Source organism: Cetorhinus maximus, chromosome 14 (genome assembly GCF_964194155.1).
Source record: "Cetorhinus maximus chromosome 14, sCetMax3.hap1.1, whole genome shotgun sequence".
Lineage (NCBI taxonomy): Eukaryota > Metazoa > Chordata > Chondrichthyes > Lamniformes > Cetorhinidae > Cetorhinus > Cetorhinus maximus.
Genome location: NC_135892.1, coordinates 114,273,167 through 114,291,026, shown reverse-complemented (window position 1 = coordinate 114,291,026; position 17,860 = coordinate 114,273,167). Strand labels below are relative to the sequence as shown.

The window sequence follows — 17,860 nt, the reverse complement described above, 5'->3', positions numbered from 1 at the left end:
AAACAAGTCAAACTATCCCACATTAATCCATCCCAAACTGTTACTGAGCATGAACATGTATCATAAGCTCTGGTGTTGAATTGGCGATCAGGGACATTTGTCATATCTGGCCTGCTTTTTAAGAAAGACTGCCTAATTAGTTCCGAGCAATTAATATTACAAAAAGCCTTTTATTTTCACAGTGGCTGGGCTGGCCTAGTTTCAAACTCCAGTCTCAGAGGAGTCAGGGCTCAGACATTTTGAAGCAAATACTGGTCCAGCTCAGGGAGCTTTTTGAACTGCTAGTCACTGTTGGGCTGTTGTGTTTAGAATCTTCAGGGGGGGTCGTTTTAACGTCAGATTAAAATAAAGCCCCGACTCCCGGGTTCTTTGTGATCAGTGGGCCAATCCATTTATGGTGTCATCCAATGGAACCTCCCACTTGAGAAGAACGATGGAAGGAAGATTCACATTTATATTGCACCTTTCATGACCATCGCACATCCCAATATGCTACACAGCCAATGAGATACTGTTGAAGTGTGGTCACTGTTGGATTATAGGACATGCAGCTGCCAAATCTGATAATGACCAGATGATTAGATTTTTTGTGGTGTCGGTTGGTGGTTAAATATTGGTCAGGACACCAAGGAGAATTCCTCAGCTCTTTATAACAGTGCCATAGGACATTTAACATTCACCAAACAGATTTAACATCTCATCTGAAAGATGGCACCTCAGACAGTGCAACACCCCCTCAATACTGCACTGGAGCGTCAGCTTGATCTCTGTGCTCGAGTCCTGAAGTCTGACTTGAAACCACAAGCTTGTGATTCCAAGGAATGAATGTTACCCACTGAGCCACAGCTGCCACAACAGTTGAAACTTGGTAATATAAGGATTATTTCCAATTGGGGTGGAGTGCAGAGCGTTGAGATTCCAGTCTGGTAATGGTAGCTTGAAGATGCAGGCCCAGGTCAGGCCAAGGGTCAGCCTGAGAGTCAGGCCAAGGGTCAGAGATCAGGCCGAGGGTCAGGGTCAGGCCGAGGGTAAGGTCCAGGATCAGGCCCAGGGTGAGGCCCAGGGTCAAGCTGAGGATCAGGCCGAGGGTCAGGCCGACGGTCAGGGATCGGGCTGCGGGTCAGGCTGAGGGTCAGGCCGAGGGTCAGGCCGAGGGTCAGGGATCAGGCTGCGGGTCAGGCTGTGGGTCAAGCTGAGGATCAGGCCGAGGGTCAGGGATCAGGCTGCGGGTCAGGCCGAGGGTCAGGGATCAGGCCGAGGGTCAGGGATCAGGCTGCAGATCAGGCCGAGGGTCAGGCCGAGGGTCATGTCGAGGGTCAGGCCAAGGGTCAGGGATCAGGCTGCGGGTCAGGCCGAGGGTCAGGCCGAGGGTCAGGGATCAGGCTGCGGGTCAGGCTGCGGGTCAGGCCGAGGGTCAGGCCGAGGGTCAGGGATCAGGCTGCGGGTCAGGCTGCGGGTCAGGCTGCGGGTCAGGCTGCGGGTCAGGCTGTGGGTCAGGGATCAGGCTGCGGATCAGGTCCTCCTGCAGTTTTGTGAGTTCAGAGCGTAGTGATTCTGGTGCTAGTCAGAAGGCAGAATTCAGTTTAATCAATTAATGTAATTAAAATTTCATCTAATAAATCTCAATGGGACATTTGTCAAATGACATTTAAATCATAGTGTACCAATGCCATTTGACACGCTGCCTGTACCCACACTGCCTGTATCACACTGCCTGTACCCATGCTGCCTGTACCCACACTGCCTGTCCCCACGCTGCCTGTACCCACTCTGCCTGCACCACACCGCCTGTATCACACTGCCTGTACTACACTGTGCCCCATGCTGCCTGTATCACCTGTACCCACGCTGCCTGTACCACAGTACCTGTACCGCACTGTACCCACACCACCTGTACCCACACTGCCTGCACCACACTGTTTGTACCCACACTATCTGTACCCAAACTGCCTCTGTCACACTGTACCCACACTGCCTGTACCATACTGTACCCACACTACCTCTACCCACACTACCTGTACCCACACTGTCTTTGCCACATGGACTGCCCTCCATTCTCCTTAACCAATCCGTTCTCCATAATCATTAGCTCAAAACCTATCCCACAAATCCATAAATCTATGGGAAAGATCTTTTTCTGAGTTGCCTTTGGTTAATTTACCTTGCATTCCACAGGCAGGCTGCGTACACCTGCCAGACCAGTTGCTCTCGCTATTTATAACATTGAACACAACATCTCTTGAGCTTTTCTCAAGTGAATTTGAGCCAATTTCTGTGAGTTTTTTTCAGCCACCCTCACTGACATTCTCCAGTCTTAAATGTTGAGTGAGTGTTACTTGCTGGAGATTAGAGGGTTAATTAATGAGGACCAGTTGCATAAACTGGTCTTGTATTACCCTGAGGTTAAAAGATTAGAGGATGATCTAACCAAAGCCTTTTCAATATTAAAGGAGTTGATAGGCTGGATAGAGAGAAACAAATTCCTCTGGTGGGGGTCGGGGGGAGAGTCCAGTACAAGGGGCAGAACCTTAAAATTGGAGCCAGGACATTCGGGGGAGATGCCAGGCAGCACTTCCTCACAAAGGTTCCTAGAAATGTGGAATAGTGCCCTTCAGAAGGCTGCGGGGCCATTGGAGCCTTCAAGCCTAAGAAAGGTTATTGGGTCAGGGTATTAATGGATATGGAACAAAGGCGAGTAAATGGGGTTGAGATACAGATCAGCTACTCGATAACAAAATAGAGGGGCTGAATGGCCTCCTCCTGATTGTATGTTCCAATGGCTAGCCAATGGTTCCAGAAGATCAGCAGCAGGTATTAACGTTGGACACACTGAATTTGTGTCAGACATTTCCAGAACTCCAGAGCCCTGGAGCCAACGTGACTAATGCTCATTGACATTCGACAATTTCTGTTGAGCCAAAGGTGATTTGAGGCTGAATACAGGAATTAGACCCAATGGAAAAGGATGAGAAATCTTATCATTTTGACCCTCTGAGGCTGAAACTTGACCAGCTTAATTCCTTTTATTCTCCCGGAAACTGCAAAAGTGGAGATAAATAAATATATTCCTTTCGAATAACCCTTTTTCACAGAGAGAGTTATTTTTGTCAGCAGGTGTCTGGGCTTTTTAAAGTCAATGATTAATTACTGGGCCATAAGTGTTGTCCTTCTCTGAGGATGTGAGAGAAAGACTGAATCAAAATCCCCTCGGAAAGCACCCGTGTAAATGTTGGTGGAATACGGACATTGGGCTGTGATGTCGACACAACTAAAGCAGAAGCTGACGTCTATTGCAGCAGCTGCCCCACTCCCCATCGGGTCAGTCCGTGCCCTCCATCACCAAGGGTTAGCAGAGAGAACCTAACCTGCTGCTCATTCTTAACACACCCTCCCCCTCTCCTCACCACACCACCCACCCCCCGCCACACACACACCACCGCCGCCAACAGTGGCTCACCCCAGGCCAGAGGCTGCCCTCTGGGTCATCACAGCATGGCATTACCAACCCCCCCCCACCCCAAATAACCCCTCACCACCCCCACCATCACCCCTGCCCCTCTCTCCCTGGGGGCATTTGAAGACACAACACCAAGGGGTGAAATGACCGGTGATGGGCCAGGGAAGACATTAACCTGAGATCAATTTACAACTTGGAAAGAGCCAAGTTGATATTGATGGAAATACTGGTCGAGGATTACAGATATATTAATAGCCATTATGTGGCCAGGTGACATAGTTTGTTTCATAATGCTCCTGTAAAGTGCTTGGGATGTTTTATTACGTTAAAAGTGCTATATAAATGCAACTTGCTGCTGTTGTTATATCTGCAAACCCTTTATCTTACTCCACAGTCATCCCTGGACCTCGTCTTCAAATCCTGGTCTGACCAGGCTGGGGTCAAATTCCCTGATTCCATCACTGAAAGTCCAATACAAAGCTTTGACTGAATCAGCCCAGCTGGAGCTGGGCACAGATCCAGGGCACGGTGACATTAGGCAAAACATCCGCTTTAATCTCCATATGGGTCAGTCCAGGGAGCATTCCTCTGTCCCACACCCTGTGTCTGTATTCTGAATAATGAGAGGAATGACTCATCTGAACAAAATTGCCCCACCACCAGGGTTCTCTTTAAACAGAGTCTCACCATCAGGGGTCCCATTTAAACAGAGCCTGGTCTGGATTTGAATGCAGTTTCAGCTGATGTTGACAAAGCCATAAATTGATGTAGTTGCTGTGAAGCTTTGAATGTGTTTGTGATCTGCAGTGATGACCTAATCCTGTAAATGTTAGACAGAGAGTTGGGAATCTGAACCCTTAGGCAGCCCTTCAGAATCGAGGATGGGAGCGTCATAAAGATGAGGTGTTTGGAGATTCGCACGTTCTCTCAGGTATCTCAGCTTCACCCCTGCATGCTCCTTACAAAGTCTCACGATGTGTTCAGTGCCTTCCCAATAGACCTCCTCAAGTTTGGTCGGCCACAGCTAAGGACTCCCGTGAGTTGCTGGGAATGTTTGATCTCTTCAGGGGTGTTTTGAGGACATCCCAAAGCGTTTCCACTGCTCTCCTGGGAATCTCCTGCCACGATGGTGTCCTGAGCAGTGCATTTGCTTTGGGAGTTTGGTGTCAGGCACACAAGCAGCACACCCCGCCCTGCGGAGCTGGTTTTTCGATTAGCCCCTCGATGCTGGACCTTTCTTGCCACTGGATTTGGAGGAACTTGTGAAGGCCCAACTGGTGGTGATTCTTCCCCAGTGCTTCGAGGTGCCTGTTGTAGCTTGTCAAAGTCTCTGAAGCAGACAGGGGCATGGGGATCACTGCTGCCCAGTAGTCTCGGCTTTAAGATCCTGGTCCTCAAATACTCTTTTCCTCAGTTGGCTGAAGGCTGAGCTGGTACACTGAGGCAATGATGAATTTTGTCATCTGTGGCTGTCTTCATCAAGGGGAGGCTCCCAAGATATGGAAAATGGTCCACATTTTCCAGGGTCTCGCCGCTGATCTTAATCAAGCGGAAGAGGTGTTGTGCTGTGGGAGCTGGTTGGGAGAAGACTTTAGTTTTCCGAGTATTTAGTGAAAGGCCCATTTTTCTCATACGCTTCGGAGAAGGGGTTGGTCTGGAGCCCCAGTCCTGAGTGAGCACACACTCGAGTGCCGACTGCACACTGTGACTGAGCTTGGAGGAATTTGAACTCAGACTATGATACACGGGGTCCTGTACATTCCTCGTCCTCAAGTACCTGTTATCTATGGAATTAGCTTCCACCACCTTTTCAGGTCATGCGTTCCAGATCCCAACAATTCTCTGAGTGAAAAACATTTCTCCTCATCGCCCCTCTAGATCTTTACCGAATGATTTTAAATCTATGGTCTCTGGTTGTTGACTCACTCACCAACTCTTTTGTTCTTTAATCTCTGCTGCCTTCTGCCCTATCACAAACCTTCCTTTCTGTTTTTTTTGTCCACCGTCCCCCATTTCTTTCACCAATATAACGAGGCCCATTCATGCTGCAGTGCAAATTCGACCAGCTATGTTTAAGGGGTCCTGGATCAAACCAGGGAACATCCTGCAGTCAGGGTCAGTGTCTGATGGCTGTGCTTCTGGTAAAACCATTCCAGGTCTGTGCCTTGTTCTGCTCCTGGTACTGAGCGAGTGCTGCACTGTCAGAGGCACTGTCCTTCAGAAACGCTTGTCTGCCCCTAAGCTGGGCCTAAAGCTCCCATTATACTATTTGAAGAAGAACAGGGGAGATCTCCACGGTGTTTTGCCAAATGTTCATCCCTCAACCAAAGCTAAGAAAAAACAGATAACCTGATCGTTAATTTGATTGTTGGTGGGAGCTTGCTGTGCACAAGTTGGCTGTTGCATTTCCTACATTGCAACATTTCAAAAGTACCTTAGTAGCTGTGAAATTGTTTGAAATTTTGGAACATCTTGAGGTTGTGGGAGGTGCTGGCTAAATGTAAGTTCTTCCTTTGATTACTTTCCCAAGTGTGAAGTATCTGCTTTTACCCCGGTGTGTTTTTTATGTGAATTATTTTAAAGGATAGTTTAACCCTCTCTAAACAGACGCTGTCCACTTGCAGGCTCACCAAACACACTTGCTAGTCACCGCACTGTGGCATTTGCTATAATTCCCAACCCTCCCCCAAGCAAAAAAATCTTGGATGAACCAATGAATAATTCATGCAATTAGGGATATTTAAATTTTATTCTAGCCTGCAGCCTATCATGGGACTAATTAGTATGCTAATAATAGTTCCAAGGTGATAGCTGCCAATGCTCTCATATATCATCGTATAGTTATTAGTGTTGGTGATTGAGCAGACTGACCTCAGCAGAGAGAGAAACTCTCTCTGGAGATTTCATTTCACTCTTCATAGTTCCAGCTAAAGAATGAAACAGCACAGAAGGAGGCCATTCAGCCCATTGTGCCTTTGCCAGCTCTTTCAAAGAGCTATCCAATTAATCCCACTCCATTGTTCTTTCTCCGTGGTCCAGCAAACTTCTCCTTGTCAAGACTGTATTCAAATTTGTTTTGAAAGTTATTATTGAATCTGCTTCCAACCCCCTTTCAAGCTGCGCATTCCAGATCACAACAGCTCACTGCATTTAAAAAAATTGCCTCATCTTCCCCTCTGGTATTTTGCCAATTATTTTAAACCTGTGTCTCTCTGGCTACCGACCCTCCTGCCATTGGAAACAGTTTCTCTCTATCTGCTCTGTCAAAACCCTTCATAACTTAGAACACCTTTATCAACCTGGTGTGTGAAACTGGGGATCACACTTTGAATTGCTGGCTCCTTGTTATCATTGAGCCACTTCTAATATGGCAACTCCCCTCAAGCAGTAGTCGCCCTGCCTTCAGCAAGGCTGTTTAGGCAGTGATTCATGTGCTGTTGACATGAAACAGCTTCTGTGTGGAAGCAGGGTCAACGGTGGCCAAGACAGGCTGTAGCCAAAACGGCAGAGAGAATCCAAGAGCAGCCTCGCGTCTTTCTGTCCGAGATGACCAGTAAAAGTGCCTCCGAGATGCAGGGTTTGGATGTCATGAGGGGCTGATTTAGGGTTCTTCACACTTGGGCTGATTCCGATATGGTGTGATTCCAGACAGCCCCTGTTAGGCAAAGAGGAAAAAGGCGGAGGCTGAAACATTCTGGCTGGAGGGTGCCAAAGTAGTTGTCCGGAGCCTGGGTCAGAACCCCATCTGGAGTAAATCTGTTCAGTTCTGGGTGCCGCACCCTTCAGGAAGTATATATTGGCTTTGGAGGGGAGGGGCAGATTCACCAGGGTGATCCCAGACTTCAAAAATTTAAACTATGAGTAGAAATTGCATAAACTAAGCTTGCATTTCCTTGAATACTGTTGTATGTTGAACGGTCAGTAAGTCTCACGCAAAGACATTCTGAGCCTTGTGTGGTTGAAACATTAAGCGTTTATTGATAACACAAAACTACGTACATATCTACAGGGTGTATAGTCCAAACTGGGAGCTAACTCCATGGTTGCTTCTACACAGGTCTCTGTCCAGTCCACAATCTCTCTAGTTTCAGGTTTGAGTCTCCTTGTATTACACTGTTTCCTTGACCCACATTTAACCCTTGCTATGCCAGATACCCTTATACTACAAATACAAAAGTTTAAAGGATGATCTAATTGAGGTGTTGAAAATGTTAAAAAGATAGAGAAACAGTTTCTCTGGTGAGAGATTCCAGAATAAAGGTGGATCCAATCTCAAAATGAGAGTTTGACCATTCAGGGTGGATTGAGGAAACACTTCTTCACACAACCAATAGTGGAAATCCAGAACTGTCTCCCCAAAAGGCTGTGGATTCTGGGAGTCAGTTGAAACTTTCAAGGCTGAGGTTCCTTGTTCTGAGATGGCCAAGGCAGGTGATAGGTTTTTCCATCTCCGTGGTTGCTTGATGTTTCAGCATGAATGTTTAAACATTTATCCTTTGATGGGATGTGGGTGTCACTGGCAAGGCCAGCATTTGTTGTCCATCCCAAATGGCCCTCGAACTGAGTGTCTTGCTAGGCAATTTCAGGGAGCAGTTAAGAGTCAACCACATTGCTGTGGGCCTGGAGTCACAAGCAGACCAGACCAGGTAAGGACGGCAGATTTCCTTCCCTAAAGGACATTAGTGAACCAGATGGTTTTTTTACAACAATCAATGATGGTTTCATGGTCACCATTACTGAGACTAGCTTTCAATTCCAGATTTTTATTAACTGAATTTAAATTCCACCAGTTGCCGTGGTGGGATTTGAACCCATGTCCCCACAGCATTAGTCTGAGCCTTGGGATTACTAGCCCAGTGACATTACCACCATCTCCCATTTACTGCAGCAGTAAAGCAGGTGGAACTCACCCTCAACCTGTTTCGAGTGGTTGAAAGGTCAAAGACACAAGGCCGTAGATACAAGATTAAACAGATTTGGTAAAAGCGCAAGAGAAACCTTTTAACACCAGGATGTGGTGAGGTTGTGGAATTCACTATTGGAGTTCAGTTTCAGAAGCGGAGATCAGGTCAACATTTAAGAATGGCTGACAGAGATGGGTGAAGGAAACTGGATAAAGGGACATGGAAAGAGGGAGAGCACTCGGGATTAGTATCCAGCTCAAAGCACTGGATAAATGCCAGCAGTGGTGCTGTCGCAAAATCATCCAAAATTGATGGCAAGAAAGGTGGGCCAACAGCAGCATCCTCTCCTAAGCCAACTTGCCCATCGATGAGGTGTGATTCACTCAAAACCAGCACCGCTGGGCAGGACATGGTGTTCATATGCCTGTCACCAGAATCCTGAAGCAACTGAAGTCCCTGGCTTGTGACCAACTGTTATGATATGGCAGGTGGTAATTGCTGGGCTGACCATACCCCGAAGGGAAACTTGGCCAAGCTATCACAACAATTTGTCATTTGTACTTTATTACGATAAGGTATGTGCATCGAAGTCAGAAGTAAAGATTCTACACCACTCTTGGAGATTTTAAATATTAAATTAAAACATTTATTAACAGAAGAAAAGAAAACTTAAACACACACGATTACAGCTACATAGTTACATTTAGTCTTATAACATTTCCCAAAAGATTTCATAGAAAACATAGAAAATAGGAGCAGGAGTAAGTCATTCGGCCCTTCAAACCTGCTCTGCCAACCAATATGATCATGGCTGATCCTCTATCTCAACGCCGTACCCCTGCTCTTTCCCCATACCCCTGAATACCTTTAGAGTCTATAAATCTATCTATTTCTATTGAGCTAGACTCACAAATATATACCCTTTTCAGGCATCAGACCCAATAGATTCTTAAAATATAAAACAGCCAGTATTATTACTGTAAGGCTCCCACTGTTGCTATAACAGAATCACAGAATCACACAGGGCAGAAGAGGCCCTTCGGCCCATCGAGTCTGCACCCACACGTGAGAAACACCTGACCTACCTACCTAATCCCATTGACCAGCACTTGGCCCATAGCCTTGAATGTTATGACGTGCCAAGTGCTCATCCAGGTACTTTTTAAAGGAACAAAAACAAAAATAGCTGGAAAATCTCAGCAGGTCTGGCAGCATCTGCGGAGAGGAACACAGTTAATGTTTCGAGTCCAAATGACTCTTCATCAGAACTAAAGAAATATAGAAATGTGGTGAAATATAAGCTGGTTGAGGGGGGTGGGACAGGTAGAGCTGGATAGAGGGCCAGTGATAGGTGGAGGTAAAGAAGAGGTTGCCAAAGATGTCATAGACAAAAGGGCAAAGGGGTGTTGACAGTGGTGATATTATCTAAGGAATGTGCTAATGGTGACACTAAGGGTAGAAAGCAGGACAAGCTAGTGGCAGATGGCCCTAGTGGGGGTGGGGTGGGGGGAAGGGATCGAAATGGGCTAAAAGGTGGAGATAAAACGATAGATCGAAATAAATTTAAAAATAGGTGGGAAAAGAAAAATATATTTTAAAAATATAAATTATTGGAAAAAGGGGATCGGAAAGGGGGTGGGGCTGGAGGAGAAAGTTCACGATCTGAAGTTGTTGAACTCAATATTAAGTCCGGAAGGCTGTAATGTGCCTAGTCGGAAGATGAGATGCTGTTCCTCCAGTTTGTGTTGAGCTTCACTGGAACATTGCAGCAGGCCAAGGACAGACATGTGGGCATGAGAGCAGGGTGGAGTGTTGAAATGGCAAGCGACAGGGAGGTCTGGGTAATGCTTGTGTAACTCCTGCCCCTTTACTTCCCCCCTCCTCACCATCCAAGGGTCCAAACACTCCTTTCAAGTGAAGCAGCATTTCACTTGCACTTCCCTCAATTTAGTCTACTGCATTCTCTGCTCCCAATGCGGTTTCCTCTACATTGGAGAGACCAAACGCAGACTGGGTGACCGCTTTGCAGAACACCTTCGGTCTGTCCGCAAGCATGACCCAGACCTCCCTGTCGCTTGCCATTTTAACACTCCACCCTGCTCTCATGCCCACATGTCCGTCCTTGGCCTGCTGCAATGTCCCAGTGAAGCTCAACGCAAACTGGAGGAACAGCACCTCATCTTCCGGCTAGGCACTTTACAGCCTTCCAGACTGAATATTGAGTTCAACAACTTCAGATTATGAACTCTCTCCTCCATCCCCACCCCCTTTCCGATCCCCTTTTTCCAATAATTCATATTTTTTAAATATATTTTTCTTTCCCCACCTATTTTAAAATTTATTTCAATCTATTGTTTTATCTCTACCTTTTAGCCTATTTCAATCCCTTCCCCCAACCCCACCCCCACTAGGGCTATCTGTACCTTGCTCGTCCTGCTTTCTACCCTTAATGCCACCATTAGCACATTCCTTAGCTAATATCACCACCGTCAACACCTCTTTGCCCTTTTGTCTATGACATCTTTGGCAATCTCTTCTTTACCTCCACCTATCACTGGCCCTCTATCCAGTTCCACCTGTCCCACCCCCCTCAACCAGCTTATATTTCACTACATTTCTATATTTCTTTAGTTCTGATGAAGAGTCATACGGACTCAAAACGTTAACTGTGTTCCTCTCCGCAGATGCTGTCAGACCTGCTGAGTTTTTCCAGCTATTTTTGTTTTTGTTTCAGATTTCCAGCATCCGCAGTATTTTGCTTTTTACGTTTTAAAGGATGTGAGGCAACCCGCCTCCACCACCCTCCCAGGCAGTGCATTCCAGACCGTCACCACCCTCTGGGTAAAAAAGTTTTTCCTCACATCCCCCCTAAACCTCCTGCCCCTCACCTTGAACTTATGTCCCCTTGTGACTGACCCTTCAACTAAGGGGAACAGCTGCTCCCTATCCACCCTGTCCATGCCCCTCATAATCTTGTACACCTCGATCAGGTCGCCCCTCAGTCTTCTCTGCTCCAATGAAAACAACCCAAGTCTATCCAACCTCTCTTCATAACTTAAATGTTTCATCCCAAGCAACATCCTGGTGAATAAGGGAGGTATTTCACAGGCTTCCCTCTCCCTCTCCCTTGACAATGGAAATTCAAGGTTTGTAACAAAACCTTGCTCTCTGGAACATGCAAGCAGTTCTCTGGAGTGGCTAGAAGCTGCTACCTCACAGCAGACTCTTCAAGACCTCACACGGCCACACCTCATACAGCATCCAATCTTCCCTTAAATTATTTCTTCTCTTTCATCTTTACCCATTGTTCTTAACTGTCTTTTGAAAGTTAGCTTTCCCAGAATCTAAAATCTTTCATGTTGTCATTATGGCCACCACTGTCAGGAAAAATAAACTTAATAACTTTGCTTTATTTATTTTTGATCTTTGCCAGTTGTAACACTTCCTTTATGTCTCTTTGAAAATCAACAGCTAAAAATTCAACTACTTTTTTATCTCCTGATACAAATTCCTATTCACACTGTATCTACTGGAATCCCATCTTAACTTGTCCATCTCCACTTCAAAATGCCTGCTTTTACACCTAATCCCTTTGATGAAGACCCCCTCGAAGAAGATTTAATAGCTGAGCACTTGGAAAACAGCAACAGAATCGGACAGAGTCAGCATGGGTTTATGAAAGGGAAATCATGCTTGACAAATCTACTGGAATTTTTCGAGGATGTAACTAGTAGAGTTGATGAGGGGGAGCCAGTGGATGTGGTTTATTTGGACTTTCAGAAGGCTTTCGACAAAGTCCCACGTAAGAGATTGGTGTGTAAAATTAAAGCGCATGGGATTGGGGGTAGTGTATTGAAATAGGTAGAAAACTGGTTGGCAGACAGGAAACAAAGAGTAGGAATAAACAGGTCTTTTTCCGAATGGCAGGCAGTGACTAGTGGGGTACCGCAGGGATCGGTGCTGGGACCCCAGCTATTCACAATATATATTAATGAGTTAGATGAGGGAACTAAATGTAATATCTCCAAATTTGCAGATGACACAAAGCTGGGTGGGAGGGTGAGCTGTGAGGAGGATGCAGAGATGCTTCAGCGTGATTTGGACAAGCTGAGTGAGTGGGCAAATGCATGGCAGATGCAGTATAATGTGGATAAATGTGAGGTTATCCACATTGGTAGAAAAAACAGGAAGGCAGATTTTTATCTGAATGGCTATTAATTGAGAGAGAGGAATGTGCAATGAGACCTGGGTGTCCTCGTACACCAGTCGCTGAAGGTAAACATGTAGGTGCAGCAGGTGGTAAAGAAGGCGAATGGTATGTTGGCCTTCATAGCGAGAGGATTCGAGTACAGGAGCAGGGATGTCTTGCTGCAATTGTACAGGGCCTTGGTGAGACCACACTTGGAATATTGTGGGCAGTTTTGGTCTCCTTATCTGAGGAAGGATGTTATTGCTATAGAGGGAGTGCAGCGAAGGTTTACCAGACTGATTCCTGGGATGGCGGGACTGATATATGAGGAGAGATTGAGTCGGTTAGGATTATATTCGCTGGAGTTCGGAAGAATGAGGGGGGATCTCATAGAAACCTATAAAATTCTAACAGGACTGGACAGGGTAGATGCAGGAAGGATGTTCCCGATGGTGGGGGAGTCCAGAACCAGGGGTCACAGTCTGAGGATACGGGATAGACCATTTAGGACTGAGATGAGGAGAAATTTCTCCATCCGGAGAGTGGTGAGCCTGTGGAATTCGCTACCACAAAAAGTAGTTGAGGCCAAAACATTGTATGTTTTCAAGAAGGAGTTAGATTTAGCTCTTGGGGCGAAAGGGATCAAAGATATGGGGAGAAAGCGGGAGCAGGCTATTGAGTTGGATGATCAGCCATGATCATATTGAATGGCGGAGCAGGCTCGAAGGGCCGATTGGCCTACTCCTGCTCCTAGTTTCAGTGTTTCTATGTTTCTATATGATTTAAACCTTGCAGTCTGACTGTCTTCAGTTTAATTAATTTAGTCACACACACACATACACACATAACACGCACTCAGCCCCTACAAGCCTGCTTCACTTATCCCACAGTGATATTGGGAAAATATATATATTTTCTTTATACCAACAGAAATGGAGAAGGTTCATACGAAAATATGAACATACCAATTAGGAGCAGGAGTAGGCCATTCAGCCCCTCGAGCTGCCATTCAATAACATCATAGCTAATCTGATCGTATATTCAACCCCACATTCCTGCCTACCTCCGATAACCTTTCACCCCCTAGCTAATCAAGAATCTATCTAGCTCTGCTTCCACTCCCTTTTGAGGAAGGGAGTTCCAAAGACTCACTACCCACTACTGAGAGAAAAAATTCTCCTAATCTCTGTCTTAACTGAGTGACCCCTTATTTTTAAACAGTGACCTCTAGTTCTAGATTCTCCCACAAGAGGAAGCATCCTCTCCACATCCACACTGTCCAGACCCTCAGGGTCTTAAAGGTTTCAATCAAGTCGTCTCTTGTGTTTCCAAATTCCAGCAGATACAAGCCTAACCTGTCCAGCTTTTCCTCATAAGACAACCCACCCATTCCTGGTATTAGTCTAGTAAACCTTCTCTGAACTGCTTCCAACACATTTACATCTTTCTTTAAATAAGGAGACCAGTACTGTACGCAACACTCCAGATGTGGTCTCACCAGTGTCCTGTACAACTGAAGCATAACCTCCCTACTTTTGTAATCAATTCCCCTCACAATAAATGATATACAGTAAATGGCAGAACCCTTAAATGCATTGTAGGGCAGAGGGATCTGGGTGTACAGGTCAACAGGTCACTGAAAGTGGCAACGCAGGTGGATAAGGTAGTCAGGAAGGCATATGGCATGCTTGCCTTCATTGGCAGGGGTATTGAGTATAAAAGCTGGGAAGTCATGCTGCAGCTGTATAGAACCTTGGTTAGGCCACACTTGAAATATTGTGTGCAATTCTGGTCGCCACATTACCAGAAGGATATGGAGGCGTTGGTGAGGGGTCCAGAGGAGGTTTACCAGGATGCTGCCTGGTCTGGAGGTTATTAGCTATGAGGAGAGGTTGGAGAAACTCGGATTGTTCTCACTAGAGCGACGGAGATTGAGGGGCGACTTGATAGAAGTTTACAAAATTATGAGTGGCATGGACAGAGTAGATAGTCAGAAGCTTTTTCCCAGGGTGGAAGAGTCAATTACTAGGGGACATAGATTTAAGGTGAGAGGAGAAAACTATAGAGGAGATGCTCGGGGCAAGTTTTTTACGCAGAGGGTAGTGAGTATCTGGAATTCGCTGCCAGAGGAGGTGGTGGAAGCAGGTACGATAGTGGTGTTTAAGAGGCAGCTTGACAAATACATGAATAGGATGGGAATAGAGGGATACGGACCCCGGAAGTGCAAAATGTTTTAGTTGACGGGCAATATGATCGGCGCAGGCTTGGAGGGCCAAAGGGCCTGTTCCTGTGCTGTACTTTTCTTTGTTCTTTGTTCTTTATTCTATTAGTTTTCCTAATTATCTGCTGTACCTGCATTTTAACCTTTTGTGATTCACGCATTAGGACGCCCAGGTCACTTTGAATATCAGAGCTCTGCAATCTCTCACCATTTAGATAATATGCTCCTCTTTTATTCTTCCTGCCAAAATGGACAATTTCACATTTTCCCACATTATACTCCATTTGCCAGATCTTTGCCCACTCGCTTAACCTATCAATGTCACTTTGTAGCTTCCGTAAGTCCTCTTCACAATTTACTTTCCTACCTGTCTTTCTGTCATAAGCAAACTTACCCACCACTCCTTGGGTCCCTTCATCCAAATCATTTATATAAATTGTAAACAGTTGAGGTCCCAGCACTGATCCCTGTGACGCACCACTCATTACACCCTGCTAAGCAGAAAAAGACCCATTTATTCCAACTCTCTGCTTCCTGTTAGCTAATCAATCTTCTATCCATGCCAATATGTTACTACCTACATAATGAGCTTTTATTTTCCACAATAACCTTTGATGTGGCACTTTATCAAATGCCCTTTGGAAATCTAGGTACAGTACATCCCACCAGCTCCCCTTTATCCACAGCATATGTGACTCCTTCAAAGAACTCCAATAAATTGGTTAAATATGATTTCCCTTTCACAAAACCATGTTGACTCTGCCTGATTGCCTTGAATTTTTCTAAGTGCCCTGCTATAGCATCTTTAATAATAATAGCTTCTAACATTTTCCCTATGACAGGTATTAGGCTAACTGGCCTATAGTTTCCTGCTTTCTGTCTCCCTCCATTTTTGAATAAAGGAATTATATTTGCTATTTTCCAATCAAATGGAACCTTCCCCAAATCTAGAGAATTTTGGAAAATTAAAAACAACTCATCAGCTATCTCACTAGCTGCTTCTTTCAAGACCTTAGGGTGAAGTCCACCTGGACCTGGGGATTTGTCAGCCCCGCAGCCCCAACAATTTGCTTCCCTAGTGATTGTAATTTTCCCGAGTTCCTCCCTCCCTTCCATTTCCTGATTTACAGCTGTTTCCGGGATGTTACTTGTATCCTTTATCGTGAAGACTGAAGGAAAATACCTGTTTAAATCATCCACCATCTCACTACTTTCCATTATCAATTTCCCAGGTGCACTTTCTATAGGACCAATGCTCAGTTTGTTAACTCTTTTCTTATTTAAACATCTATTGAAACTGTTACTAGCCATCTTAATATTATTAGCTAGCTTTCCCTTGTACTCTAATTTTTCTCTCCTTATCAATTTTTTTTGTCATTCTTTGCTGTTCTTCATATTCTTTACAATCTTCTGACCTGCCACCCATCTTTGCGTAATTATATGCTTCTTCTTTAAGTTTGAAACTATCTTTAACTTTAACTTCATTTGGGAAGGTACCAAACACATCCAGAGACTAGGTCGGGAACATGCAGAGGTGAAGCTGAAGTGTCAGCAGAAGCGATCAAGCCTCTAAACAGGCCATCTACCCAACCCTACAAGCACCATCTCCCCCACATGTGGCAGAGTGTGCAGTTGCACATTGGACTTATCAGCCATCTCCAAATCCATTGAACTGGAGTTGGGAGCAAGTCATCCTCGAACCTGAGGGACTGTCTAAAGAGAGAAGGAAGAGGATACAGTTCATGTGAATGATAAGCACCAACAAGGACTGACTGGGTTGAGTGACCTAAGTTCGGTTCATTCTGAAACAAAAACGAAAAATGCTGGAAAAATTCAACAGGTCTGACAGCATCTGTGGAGATAAAAACAGGGTTAATGTTTCGAGTCCATATGAGTCCTCTTCATAACTAAAGAACTTGGTTCATTCTTGATTGACAACAGAATTGTTGGTGAAGACAGCAGCATTATTCCCTATAACACAGCCCCAGCAAAAACCCCAAGATCAGCTTTGCCTTTAAGAATTACCTTACGATTTTTGAATTTTCCACTGTATCCCTTTAGCCATTTCATGACTGCTGAAGCCTACTTACCTTGACGACACCGCACTGTGTACTGACTGGTGACTGCAGAGATACTGCTGGCTGGAGTCCAATCCAGCATATTTACTGTCATCACTTCCAGCTCTTTGCTCGACTCATCTCTAGTCAACGAAAGGAGCCCCTGACTCGAAGGCTCCAACTTGCTATGCCAGGGAAAAATATATGGTGTGTTTATTACAACAACAACTTACATTTATACAGTGCCTTTAACATAGTAAAATGTCCCAAGGGACTTCACATGTGTGGCTCTTGTGGAAGACCCACCTCTCAGGGAGTGGCCTCCTCAGCAATCAGCAAAGGTGCACCATACGAAGAACCCCCATCTGAAATGGATAGGGACCTGATAGGGTGGATACCAGGAGGATGTTTCTTCTTGTGGGAGGGACTAAAGCTAGAGGCCACTGTTTAAAAATAAGAGGTTCCCCTTCTAAAACAGGAGAAGAGTTTTTTTTCCCTCAAAGGGGCGTTAGTCTGTGGAATTCTCTTTTCTAGAGAGCAGTGGAAGCATTCAAGCCTGAGTTAGGTAGATTTTTGAGTCAAGGGTTATGGGGGACAGGCAGGAGACAGTCAGATCAGCCGATCTTAGATCAGCCATGATCTTATTGAATGGTGGAGCAGGCTCAAAGGGCCAAATGATCTACTCCTGCCCCTATGTCCTAAGTCCATATAAACAGCTTGGCTAAAAGAAAAGCTGGTGACTGTGAAAGGAATGACTCAACTCCTGACCCCTCAAAGTCCCTCCATTGTCTACAGGCCTCAAGTTAAGCTTGAGATGGAACATACACTATTCAAATGCATCCATGTTGAAGAACATTCAAGAAACACAACAGCATCCAGAACACACTGCTAAACACAACATTCACTCCCTTCACCCTGACACACAGTAGCAGCAGTGTGTACCATCTACAAGATGAGCTGCAGGAATTCACCAAGGCTCCTTCGACAGCACCTTCTAAACCCACAACCAGTGCCATCTAGAAGGACAAGGGC

General features: G+C 45.5%; 1 protein-coding gene across 1 annotated transcript in view; it reads right to left on the bottom strand.

Moving 5' to 3' along the window:
* Window positions 1–1,426: 1,426 nt before the first annotated feature.
* Window positions 1,427–17,860, bottom strand: part of LOC144690009 (V-set domain-containing T-cell activation inhibitor 1-like) — a 27,825-nt gene continuing 11,391 nt past the window's right edge. Inside the window, exon 5 of the mRNA XM_078557541.1 lies at window positions 1,427–1,560. Coding sequence (XP_078413667.1) covers window positions 1,427–1,560 — 134 coding nt within the window. The remainder of the gene's footprint in view (window positions 1,561–17,860) is intronic.